At 48.5% G+C, this 27,601-nt stretch overlaps 2 protein-coding genes and 1 long non-coding RNA gene across 11 annotated transcripts; 2 read left to right on the forward strand and 1 right to left on the reverse strand.

Moving 5' to 3' along the window:
- Window positions 1-109: 109 nt before the first annotated feature.
- On the forward strand, window positions 110-13,706 carry RAB1A (RAB1A, member RAS oncogene family). The gene is given in 9 exon segments (XM_064647634.1): window positions 110-178; window positions 180-413; window positions 415-447; window positions 449-516; window positions 6,714-6,786; window positions 8,951-9,046; window positions 10,383-10,478; window positions 11,459-11,590; window positions 11,863-13,706. Coding segments are annotated over 9 exon segments (984 nt in total). The 5' UTR covers window positions 110-124; the 3' UTR covers window positions 12,061-13,706.
- Window positions 13,707-14,734: 1,028 nt separating this feature from the next.
- CEP68 (centrosomal protein 68) lies at window positions 14,735-23,619 on the reverse strand. 9 transcript variants are annotated; one of them, XM_064647620.1, is made up of 10 exons: window positions 23,558-23,600; window positions 22,741-23,377; window positions 21,369-21,422; window positions 20,063-20,488; window positions 18,104-19,549; window positions 16,971-17,093; window positions 16,682-16,778; window positions 15,690-15,845; window positions 15,240-15,297; window positions 14,735-15,101 (listed from the first exon to the last, which is right to left on the reverse strand). In XM_064647620.1, exons 2-9 carry the CDS (start codon window positions 22,741-22,743, stop codon window positions 15,248-15,250), a joined length of 2,355 nt encoding a protein of 784 aa, XP_064503690.1. In that variant the 5' UTR covers window positions 22,744-23,377; window positions 23,558-23,600; the 3' UTR covers window positions 14,735-15,101; window positions 15,240-15,247. The 9 variants fall into 9 exon arrangements, with proteins under 9 accessions (XP_064503690.1, XP_064503696.1, XP_064503697.1 ...); XM_064647626.1 differs by lacking the exon at window positions 23,558-23,600 and adding an exon at window positions 21,505-22,149 and having other exon boundaries at window positions 22,741-23,551; XM_064647627.1 differs by lacking the exons at window positions 21,369-21,422; window positions 22,741-23,377 and having other exon boundaries at window positions 23,558-23,619.
- Window positions 23,620-23,703: 84 nt separating this feature from the next.
- LOC135410828 (uncharacterized) lies at window positions 23,704-27,311 on the forward strand. The gene is made up of 2 exons (XR_010428895.1): window positions 23,704-23,861; window positions 24,896-27,311. It is a non-coding gene; the product is annotated as an uncharacterized LOC135410828 (long non-coding RNA).
- The last annotated feature ends 290 nt before the right edge of the window (window positions 27,312-27,601 follow it).

Genomic DNA, 27,601 nt, shown 5'->3' on the forward strand with positions numbered 1-27,601 from the left:
GACTCGCCCGAGCTGCCACGTCTGCCCGCTGACGTCACCCCGGCCGGCGCCCTGCGGCCAATCAGTGGCGCCACCCGCCGCGCCAAGCCGACGGGGCCTAGGGAAGAAAGGCCGGCCGGTGCGCATGCGCCGCCGCCGCCGCGGGGGCAGCCGGGAGAGCGAGTCCACAAGGGGCGGTTTCTGCGGGCCGGCGGCGGCGGCGCGGACTCGGTTTCCCGTGACACCCCGCGACCGCCCCCCGGCCATGTAAGCGCTGCTCGGCGAGCGGCCGCCCCGTTTCCTGGTCGGGCTCCGGCGGCCATTTTGGGCTGAGGCGCAGCGCGGAGGCCGCGGAGCGGGCGCGGGCGGACGAGCCGAGCCGAGCGCCGGGTGATCGCGGCTCCCTCGGACCAGCGCACCGCGGAGCGCCTGCCCTCGGCGGCGGGAGGTGCCGCCGCACCGCCCCCCCTCTCACAGCGCGCTCGCCGTCCCTCGGGCCGCGGGCCCCACGGACATGTCCAGCATGAACCCCGAATAGTGAGTGCGGGGCGCGGAGGCCCCGGGGCCGCGCTGGGGGCGCCGCGCGGCGCGGGGGGGGCCGGGCCGAGGCCGTGGTTCCGATGGCTCGATCCCCCCCCTCCCGGTGTCCGCGGGGCCGCGCCCGGGGCCAGGCGGCGGGAGAGGAGAAGGGGGGGCGGCCCAGGGGTGGGACCGGGGGGGCCGTGAGGGGTCAGTGGTGTCCCCGCTACGAACCGGCATCGCCACCCCAGCGCCCCGGGAGCGCCATGGGGCGCAGCCCACGGCGATTTTCCCGGAGCTCGGGAAGCACAGCGGGGCCTTGGATCCAACAAGTGCCCGGGGGGGCACCGGCGCCTGGGGAAAGGCGATGGCCCCGGCCCGCGGCGGATCGACGGCCAGGGGTCCACCCTTCGCCGGAGCTGCGAGTCATGTGTGTGTCACATGGCTCTTGCAAAACACTTCTTGCCTATGTAGATTTTGCAACGCTGCGACTCAATAATGGAGCGCTCTCGGGGCTCTGACTGGAGCTGGAATAGCACTTGCCTGGAAAGGCTGGGGATGACACAGGGTTTTTTGTTTTTTGGGAGGGTCGTTGTGTGAGTGTGGCCTTTCCCCTCTCGGGAGTCGGGGTGTCTGAGCTCTCTGCTCAGGTGTCTGAGCTCTCTAGTAGCTCCTGAGAGCTGTGTCCTTCCCACCGGGCTGTGGGGGACAATAAACCCTGTTTTGCTCGTGGGTTTTTTTTGAACGAATGAGAGGAGTGACTTGGAGTGAAGTTTAAAAAGCACTTCAGAAATCAGCTGCTGCACTGCCAACCCTTTAACCTTTAGGGTGTGTTTAGGCTTCTGGCTTTGCTGGCACTCCAGTTTGGGGGTGGTGAAGCCACTGTGCCCTCTGATGTCACTCAGGGGGTTCTGGTACTGAAACACACGTGTGGTGTGATGTTGCTGGTCTGGATACCCATGGACTCTGCTCCTGGCAGACACTCTCACAACCTCTGTCCTCACAGCTTTTCCACACAACATAGACTCCTGACTCTCGCATGTCCGTGGATCCTCTGGCTGTTTGCACAAATGTTACCTCTTAAAATCACCTGAGGAGCAAACAAGTGTTCATCAGCTGGTGTGAGGGAGTTGGCGAAACCCAAGGGGTACAGCCAGGAACTCAAGTTACATCTTGGCAAGATTACATCCCAAACTTGCATGTGTAGCTTAGGAAAACACCAGGACAAGTAGCTGGAGGTGGGCAGGGGATGAAAGGCCAGCAATCTGCTGGTGCCTCTGTGGTCCTCAACAGTTAAACTCAAATTTACCTGTGAGACTCTGAGTTTTAACACCTGCAAAGTATTAGACCACTAACAGAAACGGGTTGAAAAGGGCTTTTTCCAGACGTGTTTGGTTTGGGGTTTTTTTTTGCCTTTCTTGTAGTCTCTCAGCTCTCTAGAATAATGCAGAGAGTCATTCCCTGCAATGAGGTACTGAAAGCTGCTGTGAAGAGGGGGAAAACGTTCTGAGGGAGGCTTGTTCTCAGTGAAGAGCGCTCGTTCCTTGTTCCTCACAGAACGAGCTGCGTTCTTGAAAGTGAAACAAAGAGGAAAAGCTGTAGTTTAAGATTAACTTGTAGTGTTAAATTGCCACTTCCTGATACGGTTTGGCCTGCAGGATGAGGGGAGGAGATGGGAAGGGTGTGGTAAGATGGACAGAAAATACCTGGCACTGTAATGGGTGTACTTGGGTCCGTGTTAACCTAGGAATAAGATTTAAGGTATTATGACATTATTCTTTCTAGTTCCCTGTAGCAGATATGTCCGCTTTCCTCTTAGAAGTGCCTTGTAACACATTCTCACTTCCTTATCACAGCTTCAGATCAGGCTGTGGCCCCAGATCCTCTCTTCTGGGCGTGCCAGAACTCTGTCAGAAGTCAGTGTGATGGTTAAAATCTCTCACTAAAGACCTGTTTCCTTCAATTTTCCTGCTAAAGTTCAGGATTAGAATCTGCTCGTGCAAGGGCTTGAAGGGGGAGGTGTGTGTGGTTCTGAGAGCTTCCTTGGAACTTCAGGGCTGTGGGACAGCCTAGTGGACTATTTGGAGCTGAAGAGGAGTGGATGAGATATTAGTGTTTGGAAGCTAAATTCTGAAAACACCTGCCCAGTGAGCACTGGGATGTATTCCTTCTGTGTTCCTCCCTCCCCGCTGGTGTTTAAATTAGCAAAATGTCAATATTGATTCTGCTGTGACTAGATCATGTCAGGTTCAGCATTTCCTACCCCTTCTGCCACTTGCATGTAGTTGGCTAACTGGCACAAACACTTTGGTGGGTGCACTACCCAAGTCTTACGAGGAATTAATCTTGATCCATGTTCTGTAGTGTCTGAATCTTGTTCTAGATACTCTCAAGCAGAGATGAGGAAATTAAGTGGGTTTTGGAGTAAGTCTGGAGTTGTTTTTTTTTTCATTCTTCAGGAGTGCTAGAGAATACCTGTGAGGGGGTTTCGGTCTTGTGTGATGGTGGTTAGTAGATGACAACTGAGTAGCAGCTCCTAGGCTGCTGGAATCATCTGAAATTGTTTGTGTTCTAACCTTTCTAAACATCGGTCTGCAATGCAAAGTGGCATTATGTCTTCTGGGTTCTGTTTACTTACACAAGTGGTGTGTAATCAAAGTGACAGTCATGCTCCTCTTCAGTAAAATTTCTAGGGTGGTAGAACAAAGACCTGGGATTGAGGCTGCCTGAGTACCTGTTCACTGTAAACTTGCAGCTGACATCAGTGATTAAAGCTGATTCCAGCAGTTCCTTCTTGGAGACAGATGACTACCTGGTCTTGTCTGCTTTGGCATAAAACCTTCCTGGCATTTAGAAAATCCCCACGTGCCTCCCTGTATAAACAACAGTATCTTAGAGCCCCACAGGTCCCTTGTTCCACACAGCTTTGACCAGGCCTGTCCTAAAAACTTGATTTCCTGGTTTTCTGCTGAACTGCTGACACGGGACATGCACATAAGAGGAGGATGCTGCTGCACTGCTCAAAACATCCACAGGGCTGGTTTGGAGGTGCCTGTTTTTTTTTTTTCTCTTTGCAAGAGGCAGTTAAACTTCACATACTTGTCCTTTATCTCTTGGGCAAGAGGAAGTGACTACATCCCCTTCCTGGTGGAGAGGATTTGAAAGCCTCACTCCTACTGACTGAACCTGCCTTGCCATGTGTGCTCTTCCAGTGGGATTTCTCTGAGGGTCCCAAGTATGACTTGCTTATGTAAATGGTGAGAAATAATTGAATGATTAACCTGAATTCCCACTGTCTCCTAAGTAGTGCAGAGAAGGCTCTCTAAACTGGAGGAGCTCATGAGTTTAAGTGTTCAGGTTTAAGGAGCAAAATGAAATGGTTGTGTGGCTCTTTGGGAGTAAATACCAGAATTAACCGGTGTGTCTTGTTGGACCCATTGCTGCAGTTGAACCCATTTACACAGATACTCTATTGGTGTAGTTCAGTCTAGAAATATTTAGTTTTATTTGCTTTAAACCATTGCTGTACCCAGGAGCTGTCTCAAGCATCAGGCTGTGTGTAACAGGCTGCACGTTTGGTTTCTCAAACCCCTATGTGGGCACCTGCTGTGTTTTAAAAGGTACAGCTTCCAAACTGTGTTTGGAAAGGAAGGCACTATATTATTGCAATATGGATTGTCTTAGAAAATTAAAAACATAAATTGCAGGGTTCTACTTAAATTATTTCCAAATCGATGCAGGTCTAAGCATCAGCCTTGCTTATCTCTGGCAAAAGTAGGTTTTTGTGACACAACACCAGTTTCTATGGTCAGAGACGGAGCTAACCCAGGAAAGGCTGTTTCCAGCCTGTTGCTGGCCCTCGTTTTGGTGGGGGTGAGGCAAATGGCTTAAGGCCACCACGTGAACCTGTGGTTATCACTTGCCTCTGAAAATACTGAAGCCCTAAGTGAGGGGAGATCTGAATAGCAAAGATGTCAAACCTAGTATTTAAGGCTTCTGAGTTCCTGTTGTATTTACTTAACAATAGTTCTGTGTGTAAGCTGTTATTCTTGTTTGCTTCTGAGCAGTAACAGATTTAATGGCAGGGTAGGTTTGGTTGGGAGCTGCTCATAGTGCTAAGAGTAACAGAGGAAGACAAGTTACTTGATGTCTGGGGGAACCTGAATTACTCTTGGAAGCAAGGGGAGGCTTTTAGGTGGATCTCAGACTCATAGCTGAAGCCTTACCTATACCAGGAAGGATTACTTTTTTCCACTAATTTTAGTAAAAACAATGTAGTGCTAATATTCACATGTTAATATTCTTAAGGGGATTATAATGTGCTGCAAGCTGTAATACTTTCAAGTGTATTAGTGCTTGCTTTAAGTAATAATGTAACTTCAGGATTGCTGAAAATTCTGGATATGTAGGAAACTGAAGAACCCAAGCTTCCTGAGGCATCGTGGTGGGGGAGAAGGCACACGTGTAACAGTGGTCCAGGTCTTGCAGCTCTTGTACCTCACCTTGGTCTCCAGGTTACAGAGAGTTTCTGCTGCTCTTGGGGAACTAAACAATTAGTGGGGTTAAGAAGTTTTCTGATCAGTGTTTCAGCCATCTTGAATCTGTTGAGATATGTGGGTTGTGATGCAATGTGACTTATGCCCCCTGAACAGTTTCAGTTAATAACTGCCATTCTCCTAAAACCATCTTGCCTTGTATTAGTACATGACTTGACAGGTGGAGTGGTGACTTCTGTGACTGTAAGCTGGTAGGTATCCTTTGGTTATTCTTTTTTAATACCTTGAGTGCTTTTAGCTTTACACTGTGAGGTTGCATTTTTAAGGATCAGCTTATTAGTTGCTACATTTACCACTCCTGACTTCTCTCTAGCCTTGAGAGGAGTGCTTGGAAACTGGAGGTTTCAGCTGGGTGTGTTCCTGGGGCCAGCCAGGGTGAGAGTCACTTGGGCACTGAAGCAGAGGAGTGGTGAAAAGCTGAGCAGTTGACCATCTGCTTGGCTGTTATCAGCTGGGGATGGAAGCAGTTTCCTGGCTGGATTCCTGCCAGCCAGAGTCAGTGGTGATGCTGAAGAATAGTAGGTGGGGGACAGTTGATTTCAGGCATTTACGTAAACTTAATCTTTACTCAGCTTGGTTAAGTGGGCATAAAAACATGCCTGTTAAACTCTTGTGGTTAAATGAGAAGAGGACTTAAAACTGGCCACTACAGGGCTGGATAGTTGTAAACTGAGCTAGCGTAGTACTTAAAAAGCAAAATAACTTGTGTTATTTGTGTTGTCTCTGCTGCTTGTTCTCTACTATGAAATTTCCCCATTAGTCTTAGGACTAACACAGAAACTTATATTTTGCCAACAGTGAAATCTTCACTACTCTTAGAAGTGTAAATCTAGGTTGGTCACTGATGACACTGTACTTGTTCTTTAATGTTGGGAAGACTCAACATTAGGCAAGAAAAGAGTTGTCAACTCTTCAAGTGTGTCTTGAGAATTACTAATATCACACCTGACATCCCCCAGAGATGTATCCTCATCTGGCAATAACTTTAGCTGTAATTCCTTAAAGGCAGGTGGAGTATTGGTCTCTGCTAATAAATAGTCTGTAGTGGAAGGTGGATGTTAATTTTGCTTTAACAGGCACTGCAACTATGACACTTGGTGTTCATAGTTTGTATATTTAAATTGCATATTGTGCTGTTGCATTCTGTTGGAACTTAAATATGGGTAACTTAAACTGAGGAAAGAAATGGTTGGCTTTGGGCAGCTATGTTGTGAAGCCTCTGACTCTTAAAGATGCAAAGATAATGGCTCTGGTGGGCAGCAGGCTGTCACTGCCACCTGCATGTTATTTGAGTTACTCACCCAAGCAGTGAGGTTTGCACTTAATTGCAGAGCATGATTTTCATCTGTGCTAGACCACAAAGGGCTGGAGTAGGACTGTGTTAGTCTTGCTGATTGTCCGACTAATATCCCCAGAGTAACTTCCTAGGAAAGCACAGTTCCACATAAAAATGCTGCGTTCAGAGCATCTGCTTCACACTTCCCTTACCAAGTAAATTGTAAGTGTCTAAACTGAATAGAGGAGCTTGGAGTTGTAGGTGAATTTCCTAGCAGTGAATTAATTTACCCTGCTCAAACATCATAATACCCTGGCGTAAGGAACTTGGTTCTTGACAGTGTTTTTCATTAAGTGACCTAATTTTTTTTTTTCCTTCTGCAGTGACTATTTATTCAAGCTACTTCTGATTGGAGACTCCGGTGTTGGGAAATCTTGCCTTCTACTTAGGTTTGCAGTAAGTGATCATGCTTGAAAACTTTATGTAAAAAAGCTGCTTAGCAAGAACTCTCCTTTCAAGTAGTTCTGGTAGCGAGGCTGATGTCTGTCAGGTCTGGCATACCAGGGAATAAGTATAGTATTGCAAAGCCCTCCTATCTTCTGAATTTGTTTCTAGCTGATGTATTTGAGTAAATTGGAAAGAAATAATATCAAGACTGTGTCCAGTTAAGTTTAATTCTAATTTTCCTGTTGCTAGAGAACAAGATATCTTAATTTAACTTCCATCATTACGGTAGTGGTAGAACACTGAAGGTGGAAGGATATACTTGAATTCTGGGGTGTGAGCCTTCAGGCATGAGGGGTACAAATGTGTCAGGGCAAGACCTTGATCAGTTACTACTTGATAAGAACATTTTCTGCCAGATAAAATTTGATATCTGCATTGAAAAGATCTACCAGTTGTTTAGTCAGAGAAGCAATTGAAATAATAATCTAGGAATGATGAGGCCTTGTGCTTCCTTTAGTGAATGTTAAAATTGCTGATGGGCTGCACTGGCTGAACTTTGATGCAAGAAGCTCAAGTTTTCCTGTCAACAAGAAAATTTAAAATGGGTTTGACAGCTCTTAGTAGAAAAAGCTGAAGTCCATTGAACTTCTTATCTGTGCCTGTATCAAAGTGCAGCTTTATGTTGCTGTGGGAAGAGAGGAAAGAAGGGAGAATATGGGACATTAACTCAGAAACTAAAGTGTGGTGCTACCACAGGGCGATGGCATTGTTCTCGCAGCCTGAACAATTGCTCTGGGCACCTCTGGGAAGAGCCTGTTGTGTCATGTTATTAGTGTGAAAAGGTGGTCTGGGGTGTGCAAACAGTCTCAGTCACAGCTGTCACAGCTGCTGGTGGTGCAGTGTTAGGGGAGGGATCCACTAAAACCAGTGTGAACAGGAGAAGGATGTCCCCTGCTCTGCTCACAGCATGGAGGCAGTGGATTGGAAGTGACACCATGGCTGGAGCAGTATTCCCAGAGCAGTCTAGCCAGCTTCTCTCACAGATACTGTTGAATTAATCCTGGCCTTATGCAAATAATCCCAACTTTTCCTTTTTGATAGCCAGCTTAAGTTTGTGCTCAGTTATCTGGTGTTTCTTCAACTAAGTAGCTCTTTCCTTTGGAAAAATGTGACTTTCCAACTAAGCTGTTTTACCCTGACATAAGGAATTACCACAGCATTCACTTACCTGTGTTCTTGCTGCTGTAGGTTAAACTTCAGGCTTTTCAAGCATACCCTTCTGAGTATTGAAATGTTAAGGAAATAAATGTCATGTCATTCTTAAAGGCTTAATATTTCATTCTTACTTGGATGTATTACCCAAGATGTCTTCCATTCACAGCCCAAAGAAATCCTTTGTGTTTGTGATACCTACTGGTTGCATAAAAGCCTTTTGTGGTATATTGTGCATGAAGTTCTCTCCTACGGGTACTTTAGGAATAGAAACTTCCTTCATTCTGACAAGCTGACAATCACTAGAAGGTAGCAAAGGCTGATCCAGCCCTTCCTGTGTGCCTTAAGGCCTGCTGGAGACTGCAGCCAGGTCCCTGCAAACTGCTCAACAGTTTTCCTTCCTGTATTGACACAGGCTGCAGAGCAGAGGACTCAGCACAAGTACCTCAGCTGTAACTCTAACCTGCCTTAGCAACCAGCTGCAGCAGCAGAGGATCTGAAATTCATGTGTGGAGTGTGACTGAAGCAAAGCCTCTGACTTGTAGGTGGCTGCTGTGTAACCCAGACGAAAAAAACATCAAGGGAAAATAAAAATCTGATGCATTTTATTAACCACAGTGGTTATTCTAAGTAGCTCTTCAGTCTGCCAACTTGAGCAAAGACTGGTTTTTACACTACGAGTCACAAGGACTTAACACTGCAGGATTTCCAGAAAAAAAACTTTTTTGACTAGTTTTTGAAACACAGGTCTGGTTGGTTGTGGTGCGTTTGAAAAGCTTTTGCAGAATTTTTGAAAAGTAGATACTCTGTGGAAATGCATAGTTGCCTCCTGGACTTTGCCATGAGAGATCAGGCTGGTTTTCCAAGGAAATTAAGTACCCTTGTCTGCCTGGTACATAATGAAGTAGGTGGCTGCAGAAGAGGTGCAGCTGGCTTGACTTCTGTTCACTCTCTCTCCTAGGATGACACGTACACAGAAAGTTACATCAGCACGATTGGTGTGGACTTCAAAATCAGAACTATAGAACTAGATGGGAAAACAATCAAGCTTCAGATAGTAAGTAGTATTTCTCAACTCCTGGGTACTTTAAACTGTTTGAGCACAGAATTATATTCATAACTGTTGGCAGTTATCTTTGTACTTTAATCATTAAAATGTAAGTGATAGCTTCCCTGTTACAAGAGGCAAGGCAGTTTTCACAAGATTCCAGGACTTCCCATGACCTGTCCTTAAAGAAGGATGCTTATTATGTTTCCCTGAAAGAGGAGATTCTGTGCTGGAGTGCTCTTGTATCAAAATTGGTGTAGTTCTGCAGTTTTTAGCAAGGATTTGTGTAAGTGCAGGAATACCACAGAGTTGTCCAAGATGCCTGAATTCCACAGCAGCTGTTACTAGCAGCCTGCACTGTCTAGTGCTGGAAATTGCTTTTGTTGACCTGAGTGGAAAAACTGACACGAAGCCTTGTAACTGGTCTGTCTGCCTTAGCACTGGGCGGTGCTGCTTTTGGCCTTCACTTGGAATAAACAGGGGAAGAGACTTGGCAGTTCTTTAATCTTAAAGCACTCTAAAAGGGTGACTGGTGTAATGAAACCCAATATCTGTGCAAGGTCACACAATCCTTGTCAGCCACTGCTTCCAGCTCAAGCAGAGGCTCTCAGGACTCGACAGCAATGACTCAGGGATTCCATGTTGTGAAGCAGGAGTCCAGCTTACAGCCAGAAGCCCGAGCCTCCAGACTCCAGTGTAACTGTCCTGAGTATAGAGCGGCCCACTAGGAATGCTGTCACTGTTGAATTAGTCTGAGTCTGACTGTTTCTAACATGCAGCCAGCCCTATTCTTGACACGGCTCCAGGGAGCTGTTTGGGCAAGTGCCGTTCCTGTCCTGGGTGGGGGAAGAGGTCAGGCACCTAATATCCCTCCTTAAGTCTCACAGCAGGAGAACTGGGTTTGGTTTGAGTTGTTGCCTCTAAATACTTTTGCTGGAGCTCCTGTGCCAAGGACGTTGCAGGGAGTGGTCATGTTGGAGACCTGCAGCTCCGACCTTCTTTCTAACGAAGCCCTGGTTTGTGTTTGTTCTTCTGAGCACTGAACCATGGCTTCTCCATGGGTTAAAAGTGCTTCATGTTCTCCTCAGAGAGATCTCCTGACCACCCTTGGCTGAAACCAAGGAAATGAGCACTTGAGAAAAGTGGCTACCCAGGTGCAATTCTCAGCTAAAATACTTGATCTCCTCAAGTCCTGTTTGATGCACACAGTTTCAGAGCCACTTCTGCAGCTGTGACTTGGGTATGGTTGTAGTTGGGTGGCTGATCCTCTGAGCTGTGTTGCTGGAAGCTGTGTAACTCTGGCACAGCCACACTGCGGTGACTGACCCTGTTACTTGTCTTGTAGTGGGACACGGCGGGACAGGAGAGGTTTCGGACTATCACTTCCAGTTACTATAGAGGAGCTCATGGCATCATAGTTGTGTATGATGTTACAGATCAGGTAAGTGTTAAAACCTGTGCCTGGAGAGTTTCTCCAGGCTGATAAGTAAATAAACCCAGGAATTTAACAACTGAGCACATCTTAAGGAGACAGTGGCACAGTTCTCCAGGCTGCACTGAGGTTTATCAAGCCAAGTGTATACATTCCTATGCAGGGTTTGGGGCTGAACACAGAAATAAAAGGAGCAGTGGGATTTGTGGCTCTAAAACAATTGTACTTTAGGCTTAACCTCAAACTTGCTGAGCAGGTAACTGATTGTTCTGTGTGAATACTTCTCACCCTGCCTTTGGTAGCAGGAAGTCTGAGTTACTGATGGAAGTTGTTGAAAGATTTCTGAATGTACTTGAACTTTGGTCTACAGTAAAAATGGGCATTTGGAACAGAAAATTGTCAGCATGTGTGTAGGACACAACTGAGCCAGTGTTTTCTGTGAAAGGATCTCTGAAGATTACTGGTGCAGTTGTCCTGTTGGAAGGGCACTTGGGAAGTGTAGGGTGTCTTCATTAATAGAAAAAGAACAATAGTGTTCAATTGCTAACTGGAATATTGATCCAGCATTTCTGCAGTCAGAGGTTGTTCCAGCATATCTACAACAAGGTGGTTTGCACCTGATACCTGGTGCTTTGTAAATTTATGGGATTCTTCTGGTTTCAGCTGTGTGCTGTGTCTCTGCTACAGGAAGAGGAAGAAGAGTCCCAGGTGGTAGAAGCTCTTGAATATTCAAGATATGGAGCTGGGAAAATAACAGGGGGGGAGGAGTGCAAGAAGGGCTGATTGTGTAGGGCTTGGAGCAGGAGCTGTGTAGACCATGTGGTGACTGGGCTGTCCTGAGGCCATCAGGGATGGCAGCATTAGAGAGTTCTCTCCCGTGGTTGTGAATCACATTTGTCAGGGCACTGCTTCCTGTTCTTTCCTGGTCATTACCAAAGTGCTGAACTTCCCTCTCCCAGGGCCTTGCTTACAGTTCTCTTATCTCACAGGAGTCTTTCAATAATGTAAAGCAGTGGCTGCAGGAGATAGACCGCTATGCCAGTGAAAACGTCAACAAGTTGTTGGTGGGGAACAAATGTGATCTGACCACAAAGAAAGTAGTAGACTATACAACAGCAAAGGTATGTGGATACAAACAGCTGTGTTTGCTTGGTGAGCACCTGCTTTGGTTCATAATGCACAGAGCTGCTAGAGCAGGGAAGTGCTGTGGTACATGGATGTCAGGGTGACACAAATGGGGGCAGTTTAATGACCCCCTGTCCTGCAGGTCAGACTGGAGATGGGGGGTGGGGTGGAATCCAGGAACTTGTGGCTTATCCGGCAGTGCACCAGGAAAGGAGGTGAGCTATGAACCTGTGTATGAGCTTACTGTTCACTGTTTCTCAATTTGCAGGAATTTGCAGATTCTCTTGGAATTCCCTTTTTGGAAACCAGTGCAAAGAATGCCACAAATGTAGAACAGTCTTTCATGACCATGGCTGCTGAGATTAAAAAACGAATGGGCCCGGGAGCGACAGCTGGTGGTGCAGAGAAGTCCAATGTTAAAATTCAGAGCACTCCAGTCAAGCAGTCTAGTGGAGGTTGCTGCTAAAACTTGCCTCCCCCCTTTTGTCTCACAACAATGAATTTGCAATCTGAACCCAAGTGAAAAAAAAAAATTGCCTGAATTGTACTGTATGTAGCTGCACTACAACAGATTCTTACCGTCTCCACAAAGGTCAGAGATTGTAAATGGTCAATACTGACTTTTTTTATTCCCTTGACTCAAGACAGCTAACTTCATTTTCAGAACTGTTTTAAACCTTTGTGTGCTGGTTTATAAACGTGTAATCCTTGTTGCTTTTCCTGATACCAGACTGTTTCCTGTGGTTGGTTAGGATGTATTTTTGTTTTGATGTTTCTATTGGCATGTTTAGATGTCAGGTTTAGTCTTCTGAAGATGAAGTTTAGCCATTTTGTATCAAACAGCACAACAGTGTCTGTCACTTTCCATGCATAAAATTTAGTAAGATATATGTAAGATCTGATTTGCTAGTTCCTTCTTGTAGAATTATAAATGGAGAGATCACACTATCTGATTAATAGTTTCTTCATACTCTGCATATAATTTGTGGCTGCAGAATATTGTAATTTGTTGCACAATATGTAACAAAACTGAAGAAATGTTTAATAAATATTGTACTTATTGGAAGTAATATCAAACTGTATGGTGATAAATATTGTCTTAATTTGTATGGCTAAGGGGGAAATCAGGCTTGCATTGTGCACAAAACATATCTGTGTGTGCAGCCATGGCTCTCAGACCTCCTGATAGACCAGAGACCTTCCCTGCAACTCAAACCAGTGGCTGCGGCCCCAAAGCCTGAGCTGTCGTGGTGCTTAAGGCACGTGTGCTGTACTAGAAACACCCAGCCAATGTTCATGGAGGCATAATGCACTCTGAATGTACAACAGTTCCCTAACTTAGTCTCGGAACTTAATTTATTTCTCAAGGACTCCACTTAGGGGATTCCCGACAGCTTTGCGTAGTAGGGGAGAGAACAGTATTTCCCTAACACGAGTGATTTCAGCGTAACCTGGAGGAGGTGTAACTTTCTACCAGTATATTATGTCTTTTCTATATACTGTTAATTCCATCCTCTTTTAATCAATACTCTTCTGACTTAGTGCAACAGCTTAGCTTCTATTCTGTTCTGCAGCGAGGCACCAGGAGGATGACATGGGGGCAGCAGGGCCCCCCACCAGACTGTTGCTCAAAGTAGGCGCTATCTCAAATAATTTGGAACTAACCAGCAGCCAAGAGGTTTTGGATGGTGTGTGATTCTTTGTACAGAGCTAATCAAATCATTAGTGCCTGATGTCTAGCTAAAAGCCACAGGAAAGCTAGCCTATAACACTTCCTATACATGTAAAATTGTTCAGCTTTATCTAAACTCAAATGTTCAGCCTATTCTGTAAATAGTCTCATGTTTGAAAGACCATGTAACATTCCCCTAGTAGTAAATACACCCTGTGATAGTAAAAATATAGCCTAGGTATGTTGTGAGGTATAAACTAAAACTGGTGCAAATATCCTCTGATTTTTTTTTTTTTTTGGGGGGGTGACTTTGGCTAACAGCTTTCTTCAACATAGTTGCATAAATCAACAGGCAATTGTAATACATAAAGTATTGTCATGGTTAAGTTGAACTCTTCCACTTGAGACCTTCACAATAAAGTGATGTGCTTTCTAGTAGAGATGTGCTTGTTGGTATAATTCATTATAAATGTGAGTGGCTGCTCCTCGAGAGCAGGAGCAGCAGCGAGTGCTGCCCAGATCAGGAAGCGAAGCAGAAGGAGGTTGTGTTGAGGGTAAAACATCTTCCCTTCAGAGAGTGCACAAATGAACTTCAATGTCGAGATGCCTGCTACATACTATCCAAACCAATGTTAATATATACAGTAATAAAAGCATTGCAAAACCAACTTGGGCTACACCAGGTGTTTGGTGGTTATTTGTTCCCCCCTCAGTCATGACTTTGCTGGTGCTGCTGAAGCTTGTGGTTTTCAGGCTGAGGTGTGAGGGCAGAGCAGGCCTAAGAGTCCTGGAAAAGGGCACTGTAGTCTCTTACCTGTGAGCTGAAATACTAAATACTTTTGACATAATGGGTCAAAAAAAAATTGCCTGTGAGGCTTAGGACACAGAAGATGGGAGAGTATCCAAAAAACCTTCAAAAACTCCAATGAATTATTTGTTGTAGGTGCTTCAGTTTACCTGTGCTTTTACCTTCTACTTGTGTTGTGTTCACAGGAATGGGAGGAAGTGATGCTTTCTGCTCACCATTTAGTTTAAAGGTTAATTAAAGCCGAGTACCAACATGCTGTAACTTTGTTTGGCCACTTACCTCGTTGTGCTGCTTCAGAGATGTCCTTTCTATTACAGAAAGGGTGTGGAAAACCTTGATGCTGTTCTGTGAGCAGTGGTTAACTGCAGTAGCTGTAAGAGGGGAAACCAGCACAGCACCAACACAGCTACAGCCCACAGCAGGTGACACCAGATTATACAGAACCTGGTTCTCCCCGGCCTGTTTATTATTTTATTGAGATTCGCTATTTTGGCTTGTGTTTATGCATAAGAAAATTGAAAGTTAAATAGGCTCTGCTTCAGCAGGGAGTGGTAAATATAAATAGACCTTCAGTTTGCTCCCAAGAACCAGAAGGAGTTGCTATTTCTTGGCTTCTGGCACCTATTTTTGACGAGCATAAACAAAACATGAGAACGGGGCTATTAAAATCACACGGCTTTACTTGGCAGGGAGCTGCATGGCAACACTATGGATTACTCAGTTAAAAAACTCTGTTCCTGACATTCTGCTAACACATGGAACAGGCCACTTCAATAAAGAAAGGAAAGCTATGTTAAAAAAACAAACCAGAAAAAGGCCAGCTGTACATTCCTTACACGACTCCAGACGTCCCAGCAGCAGAGCGCCTGCTGTACAACACACCTTTCTCAAGCCCTGGTGGGCTCACTGAACACATTTTGGCATCTCTGCAGCAAGTGGTGATGGAGGTGGTTTGGTGCTTGCTGCAGTTCTTCTCAGCCCTCCCAGACAGGCTAACGAAGTCCAGGTCTGACAGAGGCAGCATCATCTGAAATAAAACGGGGTGTTTGTTACTGTACTTTGGCTGCAGTTTAACAGAGAAAAACCTTCTTTGGCTACTCCCACAGTGTATAGGGTACAGCTGGGTATAGGTATCAATTAAAAAAAACCAGAAAGCAAACACTACTTAAGATATTATCCTGTTGTGAGAGGCTGACACTCCTGAAACACTTGTCTCTCCAGTTCTGTTTGAAGGAAGACATTCAAGAAATCAGCAAACAAGTTTTGTAGCCCCTATTTTACACCCGAATTCGCTTGCTTCCCTTTCCCACCATTATATGGCAACCACAATGTTTCTGAGAAAACATAAAGCCAAAAAATACCCCTTCCTCATCTTCCCTCTGCTGCTGCTGCTGCTGCTGTCCCCCCAACCCTCCCTGCTGGGTCCCTCCGAGGAGCTGCCCATTTAAAGGTGACGGGGAATCCATTTTGAGACCTCCCTTGCTTTCCAAACATCACATTCAAAGAAATAACAATAGACCCTGACATACAGTGTTTGCTAATTTAAGTGTTTCTCTCCCTATGCTTCCCTCCCTCTTCCCCCACTGCAGAAAGGCTGTTTTTCCCCCCTACTTACCCACGGGGCAGCTTTGTGCTGCATCTCCCTTGTCCTCCACCTCGTCCTTGCCCTGCACAGGACCCACAGCAGCTAGAATGGACTTGTACAGGTGCTCTGCATGGCTTTCCAGCTCTTCTGACTGCTTTGCAATCAAACCCAGCGTGTCTTTCAGAGCTGGAAAACAAAAAACATGAATGGAGGTGGTAGTAATGTGGTAATTCAATGTAAGAGCAGAAAGAGAGAGTTCTGCTCGCCCAGGCAGAGCTTTTGAAGGAAATGGAGTGTTAGAAATCAATAATCTGATGTTCACCCTGTCAACACTGTGATGCAGAGTTTGGAGGGGGTGGGAAGCGACTTAGGAAGCTCCAGATTAATGAAGATGCATTATCTTCATTAAATAAGGGAAACCTTTGGGACTGGGTAAGAAAGCCCATCCATAACACGGCACTCGGCCTCTAAAGCCCCTTTGGTGACTGCAGGTACAGCCCACCCTTTAGAGAGCCCTTGTGCAGGATGCACCGAGTTACCAGAGAAACTGCTCCACACACACCAGGGCACCAGCCAGGCTGGGCTGTGCCCCCACACTGGCTGCTGACACCAGCACAGGATGCACCGAGTTCAAATGGCGTGTTAAAATCACCCTCTCCTGCCCTGGAAAACAGCATCTCTTCCCAGCTCCATCCACAGCCCAGTGGGAGCTGGCCATGCTGCCTCTGGGATAACCTAGAGGACCCCTAAGAGGCAGGAACATCCATCACCCTTGATGGATGGCAGGGCCCAAGGCCAGGGTCAAGGCATGGTGCAGCTCAAGCACTCGGGAGTAATGGCTTCAAACCTCCACCTCACCTCACCTCCAGGTCTCTGGGCAGCAACAGAGGTGTAAAACCCTTTTCCTTCCCACTGCTGACCCATCCCCAGACATGTGGGGCCAGGAATTTTGGGGGGCAGATGCTATACAAGCATCACCAGCTGCGTTCATGACCAGCCCCACTCAAGCACTCCCTCCTCACCCGGGGAATTTGATGCCATGCAGTCCAGGAGAGCTTCTCCCCTCTCCAGCACGCTCTCTGTCAGGCTCCGGTGGTTGGCCACATCCTTCCTGAACTCCTGGCAAGGAAAGGAGAGGAGCAGCATCGTTTAAAAGGGTTTTTGGAATAGACACAGGTCGCCCAGGGAGCAGTTTCCCCTGAGCAGGTTCCTGGCGCTCCCAAATTTGTCTTTGCAAACCCAATGCACCCTAGACCATTCCAGAGGTGCCTTGCTTCCCACTGGAGAGGGGGAAGCAAAGCCAGTACCCACCAGGTAGCGGTGCAGCGATGCTGTCACGCTCCCGGCATCCGGCGAGGGGGGCACCCAGCTGCCGGTGACATCGGCCACGTCGTACAGCCAACGGATCAGCTCCTCCAGCTGGCAGCAAAACATCTACTCAACAAAGCACAAAAAAGGGGTCACAGATCTATTGCTGCAACGGAGAAAAGTCCCCCCCCTACGCCACTGTGTGGCAAGAATTGAGGGTCACCATGAAATGCCTGCATGGAGAGGTGCTGGAAGCTGGTAGCACCCAGGCGGAAGGAAGAGGTTGGCCTCTGCCACCTCGCAGCCCAAGAGACACCCTCATCCTCCTCCTCCTCACTGGAGCTGTGCAGTTAATTTGCAGTTGCTTTTCCCCAGGGGTTTGTCTCATTCAATTAAGTGCTTTCATTTATTTTTAAAGCGTCTCGGTACGGGATTATTTTTGTAAGATGCTGCATGAAACCCAGGGGCCTCTGCTGGCACTGAAACCAGACTCAAGTCCTGCTCCTGCTCATCAGGGGTTTGCCATAAAGCTGAGCTGCTTTTCCCTGGCAATCTGGGGTGGCAGATACAGAAAAGACCCTTATAAATCAGCAGAGTTATTCCCATGCAAGAGGAGGGGATGAGTTTGCAGCTATGTGAGTGATAATCATTACTCTCCTGCAAACAGCCCAGCATCACTTCCAAATTCATCCCAGCACTGGGGTGGGGAAGAAGATGGAGAGGAAGGTGGGGAGCAATGCCTGCTTGCCAGGGAGCAGAGCACTGGTGGCAGGATGGCCGTGAGACATCATTTACTCAAATTATAAAAATTCTCAAAATAATTGGGAAACTCCTCAGTTGCTGCAGCTCCTGCCTCTTCCCTGGTGCAGCAGCACTGCAGGATGGGGGGAAGCTGAGAGTCATATCTCCACTGAGCCTGGCCCTGTGATACTGGGCCCCAGGAAAAGCAAGACAGGCTCTTGCTCCATCAGAAGGAATTATCTGCTCCGGTGATCCCCACTGCATAAATTAGTACCAGCTGCCAGGCAGCACAACATCATGCAGCACAGGAAGCCTTAATTAATTGTGCCATAAAGACCAGGCACATTTTATGTGAGATCCTCCCACAATAAACTTTATTTCTGGTCTCAGCCTACCTTGACACACTGGACAAGGGACTCGCTCTGCTGGCTCTTCATTGGATGTCCCTTGACCCGTGGTTCATTTCGGTACATCCCATCCAACGTGTCCCTGAGACCGGTCGGTAGATGAAGCCCCCGGAGGGGATCCCTATGGATCCAGCCACACGACTCTGTGTTTTCCCAGTTGTGCTTTTGAGAGCTGCAGGGCTGCCACCGCCCAGCATAACCCTCAGTGTTCCCTCTTTTGTCCCTGCCACTCGCCTCTCCAAAAGGAGCCAGCCCAGATGAAAGGGGCTGCCTGTGACGTGGCAGGTTATGGTGGTCATGCCTGGGCGTCCTTACAGTTAAGGAAAGACTGGACAGAAAATGAGCCAGCCTTTCCAGCTCCTGCAGTCTTGGAGGTAGGGAAAGAAATTCTTCATCCCCTTCCCACTCCTTTCTCAGGGGGAGCACACCTGTGATAGGTAAAAACCTAGCAGTGCTTTTCGCCTGCCCTGTGAGGTTTGGGAAGGGGCTCTCTCTGGAACACCAGCTCCTCCCATCCACAGCAGCGTGCCCAGGTGAACTTGGCCCACCTGACTCCATCCTTACATCCTTAGCAAAACCTCTGGAAGGACGAGAGGAAGTACTTCTTGCAAAGGATGCTTTGGCAATAGGTGAAGGTTCATAGAACAATCTGGCTCCTGAGCAGCCGCTTTCTCCAGGCCCTGGGGTGGAGAATCTCTCTGCAGAGGCCACCAATTCCCAACGTCCATTTTCTCTGCTTCCCTGAGCCTGCCCACCTCGGGGGCCATAGATGCTGGTGGACCTCAGCGTGCCCTCAGGAGAAGCAGAAAAGCTGTCCAGGCCTACTCCTGAGTCATGGAGGACAGGCTCTGGCATCCTTCCCAGCTTGTACCTCGGCTTCAGCGGATAAGCATAATCCAGCAAGTCCTCATATTCTTTGTTGGGGTTCCAGTGGGGCGAGCAACGGTCTGGAGACGGGGGTAAGGAATCCGGGATGGCACAGGCCCAGTAATCGGACTGGTAGGAGGAGACCTCCCGGATGCGCTCCACAGTGGTGCGGCAATCGAGGAAAGGCGCCTGCAGGGCCCTGCCTTCTGCTGCTCCCTGTCGGCACCACAGGTCCCTGGTGGCCATGGTGGCTGCCGGAGAAGGGACATCCATGCTGGCTGGCAAGCTTCCCGACGGCTCCTTGGAGAGGCTGCTCTTTCCCGAAGACAGAGCAGAGAGGCTCAACATGGAGCGGCTCCGCAGGGCACTCCCTGGGCTGGGAGGGGCTTGGGGGGTTTGGGGCTGCAGGAGCTCTGGGGTGGAGGGAGATGAGGAATGGGCTCCCAGACTTTGTCTCTGATGGCCAACAGGGGCGTCGTGGCAGCTGTCAGGAAGGATGTTCTCCTCTGCAGAGCTGTGTCGGCTGGGAGGGCTGGATGCCGGATCCCAACAGCCCGATGGCTTCACCTGCTCAAGGACAGGGTGGAAAAGGAAAGGGAGAGAGAGATATGCATAAAATGAAGCAAAGCAACCAGACAAAGACATCCACACATATCCAGGATATGGAGATAAAAGCCCAGCCCTGGACCTGCCATGAGCTGAGGCTGGAAGTGGAGCTCTGTGCCGTCTGTGGGACAGCCTGCAGCTGCTCAGCGCCCAGAGTGGGGCTTGATCTTAAGGAAAGGCATCTCGAGGGCTTGGGAAGCTGCAGGAGTCATTTGGCAGCAAGAGCCATTTATTTAAGGAGCACTGTCCTGAGCGACTTTCCAGCTCTGCGGTGGCAATATGGAAATGGAAGCAACAACTTGGGTGCTGGAGCCCCAGCCTTTTCCCACCACACATCCTAGCCTGGGCAGGGGTGGGCACACTCCAGCAGGAAGAGATGGAAAGCCCTTGCTAGGACAGCCCTGGCAAACAAGTCCCCACCTCGCCTGGGACCTCCCGGTGGTGCAGCAACACCTGCACACACAACCCTCTCACCTGCTGCTCTTCTGAGGAGAGGGACCAGTGGCTGACACGAGGAGGCACATCACCACCAGCAGCACCTCGACAAATCACCGTCTCTTTCTCTGAAAGGTTTGCTCTTGCTCTGAAAAATCCGGGTGCAGATGCTGAGGACACTACTGGGTGGCAGCTGGAGTCTCCCTGAGTGACACCAGTGGCCAAGTGACCGTGTCTGCTCATTGTCACATCCATCCCTTGCAGGCTGGGCTTGGCTTCCTCTGCCCCTGAGAGCCGGTGCAGGCTGTCCGTCAGCTCCGGGCTGCCCACCTCCACCTCCGTGCAGTCCCAACTACCATCGTCCTCGGCATTCCCGCTCAGAGAGGCTTCAGAAAGGGATTTTCCCACATCCACGGCCATTAGGATAGAACTTCTTCTGCAAGAGGACACCGAGCCTCGGGCTCTCTGGAACACACAGCACACAGTAAGGGCAACTCATCATCCCCCCTCATCTCCACAGCAAGTAAAGAAATTGGGTTTGCCCCTAATAACGAAGAGCTCAAGCATGATCTGGGTCAGACCCTAAAATTCATAAAGGAGCATCTTGGTGTGTCAAATGGGACAGAGGAAAGAGCAAACCCTCACATCTCAGCAGCGTTATCTGGTTTCAAGGATGTGACACACACAGGGAAAATCTAACTAAAGCCCTGGCCACATTGAGAACTAACTTGGGTTTGTTCTGGCAGAGTGCAACCAGAGTCCTGAATTAATGGCCAATTTCACCAACAGTTTGTGCACCATGAGGTCACTGGGCCCAAATGAGACATCCTTAACTAGGACATAAAGCACCTACAAGCGTGGCTGAGCCCTGGGGGCTGTTGGGGTGGAGAGTTGAGGGTTTTTTAAAGATACAAAAGATTCAAAACCTTGAAATGGAAGCCACCCAGAAGCAAGTAGATATAAAATGTCAGAGTGGAAGGCAGGAGGCTGCAAAACTCAAACCTGCAGCTTCTACCTCAATTCATGAAATTAATTCTTTGTGAAATTAATTAATGGAACTACTTTCTTGGCTGATGACATTTTCCCACGTGCTGTACAGCCAAGCCCAGTGCACCTTGCTGCAAAACCTTCTAACCTGAGGTGTTCCACTCAAAGCCTGAGCTCTGGATGCTCCACACATGGAGATGCTCCACTCCCCCCTCCAGCTCCCCACGCTGGGCTTGAGTGAGGAGCTGCTGCAGGACAACCTATAAACCAAATCAAGGAGACCCAATACGGCCTCTTCCAGCAATTCTAGCCCAAACCAGTAGGACAACGCCGGCAGAGTGGTTTTGCTGGGACTCACCCAGCCAGTGCCAACCGATAGACCAAGGGAGCAGCAACAGCAAACTACAAAGAACTGTAAAAAAAAAAAAAAAAAAGAGGAGGAAAGAAAGAATTCCCAAACAATACTTGGAAGTGGGAGACAAGCTGATACTCACTCAGCTCTTTTGTCACAAGTTTTATGATCCGCTCCTCTGACAAGTGGGGTTTTCCCACGGGCAGAGCCCGTGCACGGGAACAAAGAGCGGCGGGTCTCCAGGGGAGACCAAATCCCCACACAGACAGCTCTGCAGCTGCCTGCCCCCTTCCCAAGGGCCGGCAGCTAAATTCAGCACGGCAGCAGCTGCGGGGAGGACGAGCCTGGGCTCTGCCAGCCCTCTCCCTCAGCCCCACACCTGGAATCCCCCACTCCATTGCTTAACTGCTACCAAACACAACCCCACGCACGTCGTGTTATCCCTAATCGACAGCATCACTCTCTTTCTGCCCCCAGAAAGGTTGTACATCCAAACAAAAATGTGGGCTCACTGAAATAAATGTAATCAATAAACCTACCCCTGTGGCGGGTAGTGATTTAAAAATATATATATATAAAAGAAAGAAAAGCCTAAAAAGGCATCAAAGCAGCTTGTAAAGTTTCAAAGTGCACATGCAGTAATTAACCATCGACCTCAGTACCTCTTTATTTTTAAAATAAAGATTCTTTAAGAAGAAGCCACGTTGAGTTCAAAGTGATGTTGGACATCTTTATCTCCATGAGATTTAGTGGCTCGAGTCAGGTGTCAGCCAAATTGTTTTAACAACTATAAAAAAACCACATAGAAGCTTGATCTTGAATCTGAAAAGCAAGTGTTAAGCAACATAAAATAAAACCTACAGGTCACGACCCATCTGTTATTTTCGTAACTGTGTGGAGGAGGAAAAGGTTGAATATTCTGAACTTAAGATCATTTATTATCTTGTGGAGACAGCATGCAGTGATTTACATTTCTGTGATGCCACCGGTCTTTAAAAAAAAGAGCAAGTGCTGGTCCACAGGTCCATTAAATCTCCAGAAGCTAATTGGAAGCTAAAGAGAAACCAGGAAACCTGCCAGTACACAGGGGTGAGAGTAAATCTGCTTATTTCAGGATTTGTAAGGGTATTTAAAGGGACACCAGGGATCTCACTGCATTTTCAAAAGTCTCTAATTCAGGCAGACGATTTCAATTAACTTCAGGGGGAGCTGGATACAGAACCACACCTGGATGCATAGGAGATGGGGATGTCACACACATCCCACACACAGAACAATCAGGCAAAAAGTCACATTTAACAGCAAAGTGCTGTTAAATGCTACTGCCACGACGTGCAACTCTCAACTACACAAACAACTAGAAAACAAAGTTCCTCACCATTTTCCAACAAACCCACAAAAATTCAGCGGCAGCGGCGCACCAAGATCAACCCTCAGGGCAGGAAGAAGCAATCCCAAATCCTCGGGCAGGACTGAAGAGGGATGCACGACCACAGCTTTGGGCGCGGTGGAGACTTTCCACTGGCCTCAAACGCACGGGAAAACAGCCAGAAAAACCCAGCTACACCCGAGCCCTCAATTGTCTCGGCAGCGACACAGAAACAGGACCCGCGGGCGGGTTTTTAGATAAGAGATGAAGACAAGTCGCTGTTTCATTCATTCCAACAGGGGAGGTCCGCAGGGATCTCTCCTGAAAGGCAATCCCTGAGCTTTTTCACGCCGTCAGGAGGGCCCTGCCGGCCCCAGGGCGCCACAAAATTCCCGGCGGACAACGAGGGCTCTATCCCATGGAGCGGCTCCCACCGCCCGCGGGTCTCGCCTGGCTCATGGAATTCGGCGAGCGCAGCGGATGCTGATGGAATTTCCGCCTCCCGCCAGCTCCGCTTTGGCTGGGGAGCATTTTGGGGGCTGTTTTCTGAGACAAACCCACACCGCTCTGGCCTCTCAGATCCCGCGGGATCCGCGGTTTGGGATTTTCCGCTCCTTTCCTCTCTGCCCGAGGAGCCTTCCCGCGGCTGCAAAAAAACCCGGCAATTAACCAAAAAGATAAGAAATCGCGGCAACGACACCGAGGAGGCGGCGCACCCCGGGGTGCCCCGCGCTGCCGGGTGCCGGGATTCCCAAGGGAAAGTCTCCCGGGACCCCCGGGATCGCCCCCGGGACGCCCCTCAGGCCGCGCCCCGTCCCTCACTCACCGAGCGACGGCCGCGCCCCGCCCCCTCCGCGCGCGCAGCCAATGGGAGCGCCGGGTGGTGTAGGCGCGGCGCCCCCGCGGCCCCGGTGGCCAATGGGAGCGGAGCGCGCGGGGCGGCCCCGCCCCTCGGCCGGTGCTGACCCCGCTCGCGGGAGGGGCGAGGCCGACACGAGGAGGCCACGCCCTCCGTCGACCAGGTCACGCCCCCTGCCCCGTCCCCGTCCCGGCCCCATCTCAATCCCGGCCTCGCTCGCGATCACCTTGTCACCGGGGATCTGAGGAGCGTCTCCCGGGACGCCCTTGAGGTGCTTGTCTCAACCCCGGGGTGTTTACTCGTATCCCATATAATGACCTTCCCAGGCCCTTCCGCGCTGCTCCAGGGGTGGGAAACCGCTAAAATTGGCACTGCGCGAGCCACGGGCGAACGAATCCCGGCATTCTCCAAGCACTGCTCCAGGAGGAGGTGCCGGTGCAAGACCACCCACTGGGGTAGCGGAGGACACCCCCCCAAGGGGGTCTGTCTCAAGGATGATCCCTGTGGGATGCCGGCCATGCCCTGCCCTTGGGGCGGCTTTCTGGGAAGATCCTGGTGCCACACTAAAGCAGGCTGCTCTGGGGGTTGTACCTGGCCAGACCCTTCTTTGGTGAATGGAGCAGACATGTTCCCCTATCCCAGAGAAAATACTTTTTCTCTCCCAGAGAAAATCCCATTGTTGCTGTCCGTAGGCTGATTCTGGATTTTGTTTTTGTCACCTGCTCTGGAGCTTTCCTAGATATCTAGGAATAGCTTATCTATTTCCTAGATAACGCTGAAATTCCCTACATGTCAGTTAACTGCTAAAGCGCTTTTTGGACAACATTGTTCCCAGCTTTAGGCCAGGAAGGACCAAAGAGTCACACTCCTTGGGTTCTGCAGCATGTTCCAGCTCTGCCACCCCTGTGTTATAGTCCAGATTCCCAGTGGCTGTGGCCTGTTGAACTCAACGGAGCCAGCCCCATTTACATCCTGGAGGTTCTTGCTTTTTCTCCCTTGAGAAACACAGTGGGGATACCTTTTTCAGGGTTGCTTTCCGAAGCACAGCTGTAATGCTGCAGTATAACGCTCTCAGGAGAACTCACAGCCAAAAAAAAAAAAGCCCAGATCACCTCTGTTCCTGTGCAGTATTTCTGTATTTGGGGTCTCTTTGATCAACGTTGCAGCAGGTCTTCCGGGTGGGCTGCACATCCCTCTGCCTCGGACGCAAGACTTTGGAGAGCCGGCTTTTTGTTGGAATTCACACAGGCAAAGCCCTTGTGAAGGAAAAGCCCTTTAAAATGCTGTTTATTGCTTATTCTCCAGGGAGCCAGTAGGGGCCGTGCTGATGCAGGCGAGTGGGAAGGCGGAAGCACACACGGATGGGTCATGATTCATCCCCAGGCTCGGCTGTTTTTAGCCGGGTTTGAATTACTCGCAAGCTGCCAGACATTGTTCTGGGAGCTGAATAGCACCCGGCTGCGGTCTCGGCCCCGGCAGGAAAGGTTCGTGTCCTGTTCCGCCCCCGATCAAACAAGTGCCAGGATGTCTACGAGAACAGCCAAAGGAGCCGCAAAATCTTTCCCCCCTCTCTCCTTGGGCTCACGCTGAGTGAGTGTCAATAAACAAGGGGGGGAATCAACTGATGGTCTAAAGGAGAGATGATTAAAAAAATTCAGGGAAACAATACCGACTTTATTCTGCTGGCATCTGGCCCTCTTTTTTAGGAACCCTGCTGAAGAGAAACTGGCTTGTTTGATCTATAATACAGGGTCAGTCAAACTCCCACCCAAATTCACTCAAGGCTGGCAAAGACTAGCATGGATATTTTCTTGCTGATTTGGGACCTCGGGATCCTTTCAGACTTCGGTTTTTGCAGACAAATAATTTCTCTGCATCTGTGGATGAAACAATTCAGTAGTAATCCCCATACCTATGACGTGAACTAGACTTGCTTATGATGATCAGATTTGAAAGCAGTGTATTTTCTGGTACATGAGAAGCTACCTTCTTGGTGGGAATATCCATGGTTTTTGTACGGAACTGGATCCATCATGAACACCAGCTGTATGTATCCAGAGTTTTAATATGCCCATAACTGGTGACCTGCTGTTATCCAGAGCTTTTGGCACATTGATTTGTTATTTCTTTCTGCCTTGAATGGTTTCAAGCTACAAGCCAGACAGTCAACACTCTGCCACGAAACCTGAAGCCTGGAGGTGCACCATATGTTCTTGCAGGGCATCTGCACTATCTTCAGCATCAAGTTTCAGTCTCGCAATGCAAATGTCTGGGATGGATGAGATGTCAGCAAATTCAGGGCTTGGACCCAACCTACTTGTTCCCAGAGCATTCAGAGCAATATTAACTTGTCTTTTTACAAACTGCTCAGGAATCTGTTTGCTAACCCCTCTCTGAAAGGTGTTTGCAGGTGTTTGTCCTTCTCTTCTTGTGGCTAACAACCCTTTTCTTTTCAGGATTTCCGCATCTTGGACTATTCTTGTTCTCCTCTTGATTCTCACTCTTTGGGCCACATTTCTTTGAAGTTTAACACTGGTCCAAAACTCCAGCATGGGCTTGGCTATGATTAAGCAGAACTGGTGTGGTAGTCCACACTTACACACCCTGGTACAGTATCTGCCTTATTCACAGCACGGGACATGGACTCCTGCTTCTGACTGCCCACAGCTTCCTGCTCCTTAACCTACCATTTCCCACAAGTGTTAGTGCAGTTAATCACTCTTATCTTGACTAATTCTTTCCAGCCTCTGTTTCCCAGACTCACTCTCAATTTTTCTGACGTTGCTATGGATTTCAGCCCTACCCTTTTCCATTTTCCCAGACCTTCTCCAGGTGGGACCTGCAGATTTTGTCTGTTCCAACATTTGTGTCACTAATCAGCTACTTATGGTCCTGGACCTACAGCAGGCCCCTGAGGATTCCAGTCATTCAGCTGGACAGCTGCTCTAGTAATGTCTAAATAAGCAGGTTCAAGCTCAGCCATGTTGCTTTAGCTTCTTTTTAAAGCCATAAGAAGACTTAACAAAAGCCTACAAACTTTCCATCAGTCTTCTAGATCATCATGGCAACTATTGCACTATTACTGAATATTTCCTAAAAAAGGTAGCTGCTGCTTTTTCTTCATGATTTTGGAGAAGCCCCTAAAAATATGACATGTAAGGCAGGATTAATGAAGAACAGAGGGAAAACTGGAGTGACATGTATTTCAGTGTCAACTTAGAAGTGTAGAGCAATGAACCCCAGTGGTAGCAGCTGGGCAATTCGAGTTATTTACCACTTGGTTGCTTAGCTGGACCGAGAGGCAGGATTTAGCCCAAGAGAAAGGTCAAACAGAAGTTGCACTTCTCCTTTCTGGCCACACGATGTACCCATCACACCGCGAACAGCCTGGCCAGACCACCAGCAAGAGCTAGCAGCTACAAAGGCAGGTGTTTCAGGAGTTTGTATTCCTCAAAAGCGTCTCCTTCCCTCTGTCCAGGCCCTTTAAAACACTCACGCAGCTGCAGCTCAGGGCTGGGTGCCGTGGTGCAGAGGGGCCTGGATGGGATGGAGTTGGTGTGGTCCAGACCCTCCACCTTTCCTCCTGGAGGAAGGTGACACCTTGCTGTGAGAGAAATAATAGCCAGATGGTCAACAGGTCGTGGCAGCTTTTCATCAGTGTGAATTATAATGGGCAATGAATAATTGGAATTTTACTTATTAAACGTGAGATTTTACTGCTGCTTTTGGTGGGGAGTGTGAGCGATTTCTTTTTCATTCTAATTTGCTGGGATGTCTCGGCCCTTTGTCATTTGTGTGTTGTCCTGAGCAGAACCAAGAGGCTCTTCAAAACCAGAGCTGGGATCTGCAGGAACCAGTCATCAGCACAGAGATTTGCAAAATATTGGGGTTGGTACACATGAAAATCTGTGTATGTAAGCGTAAGAAGAAATAGCAGAGCAGGGAGGATAAGAATAGCTTGAATTTATAACAAACATCATTCCCAGCAAAAAATTTGAGACTAAAAATTTG

The sequence above is a fragment of the Pseudopipra pipra genome, chromosome 3 (genome assembly GCF_036250125.1).
Source record: "Pseudopipra pipra isolate bDixPip1 chromosome 3, bDixPip1.hap1, whole genome shotgun sequence".
In the NCBI taxonomy this organism is placed as follows: domain Eukaryota; kingdom Metazoa; phylum Chordata; class Aves; order Passeriformes; family Pipridae; genus Pseudopipra; species Pseudopipra pipra.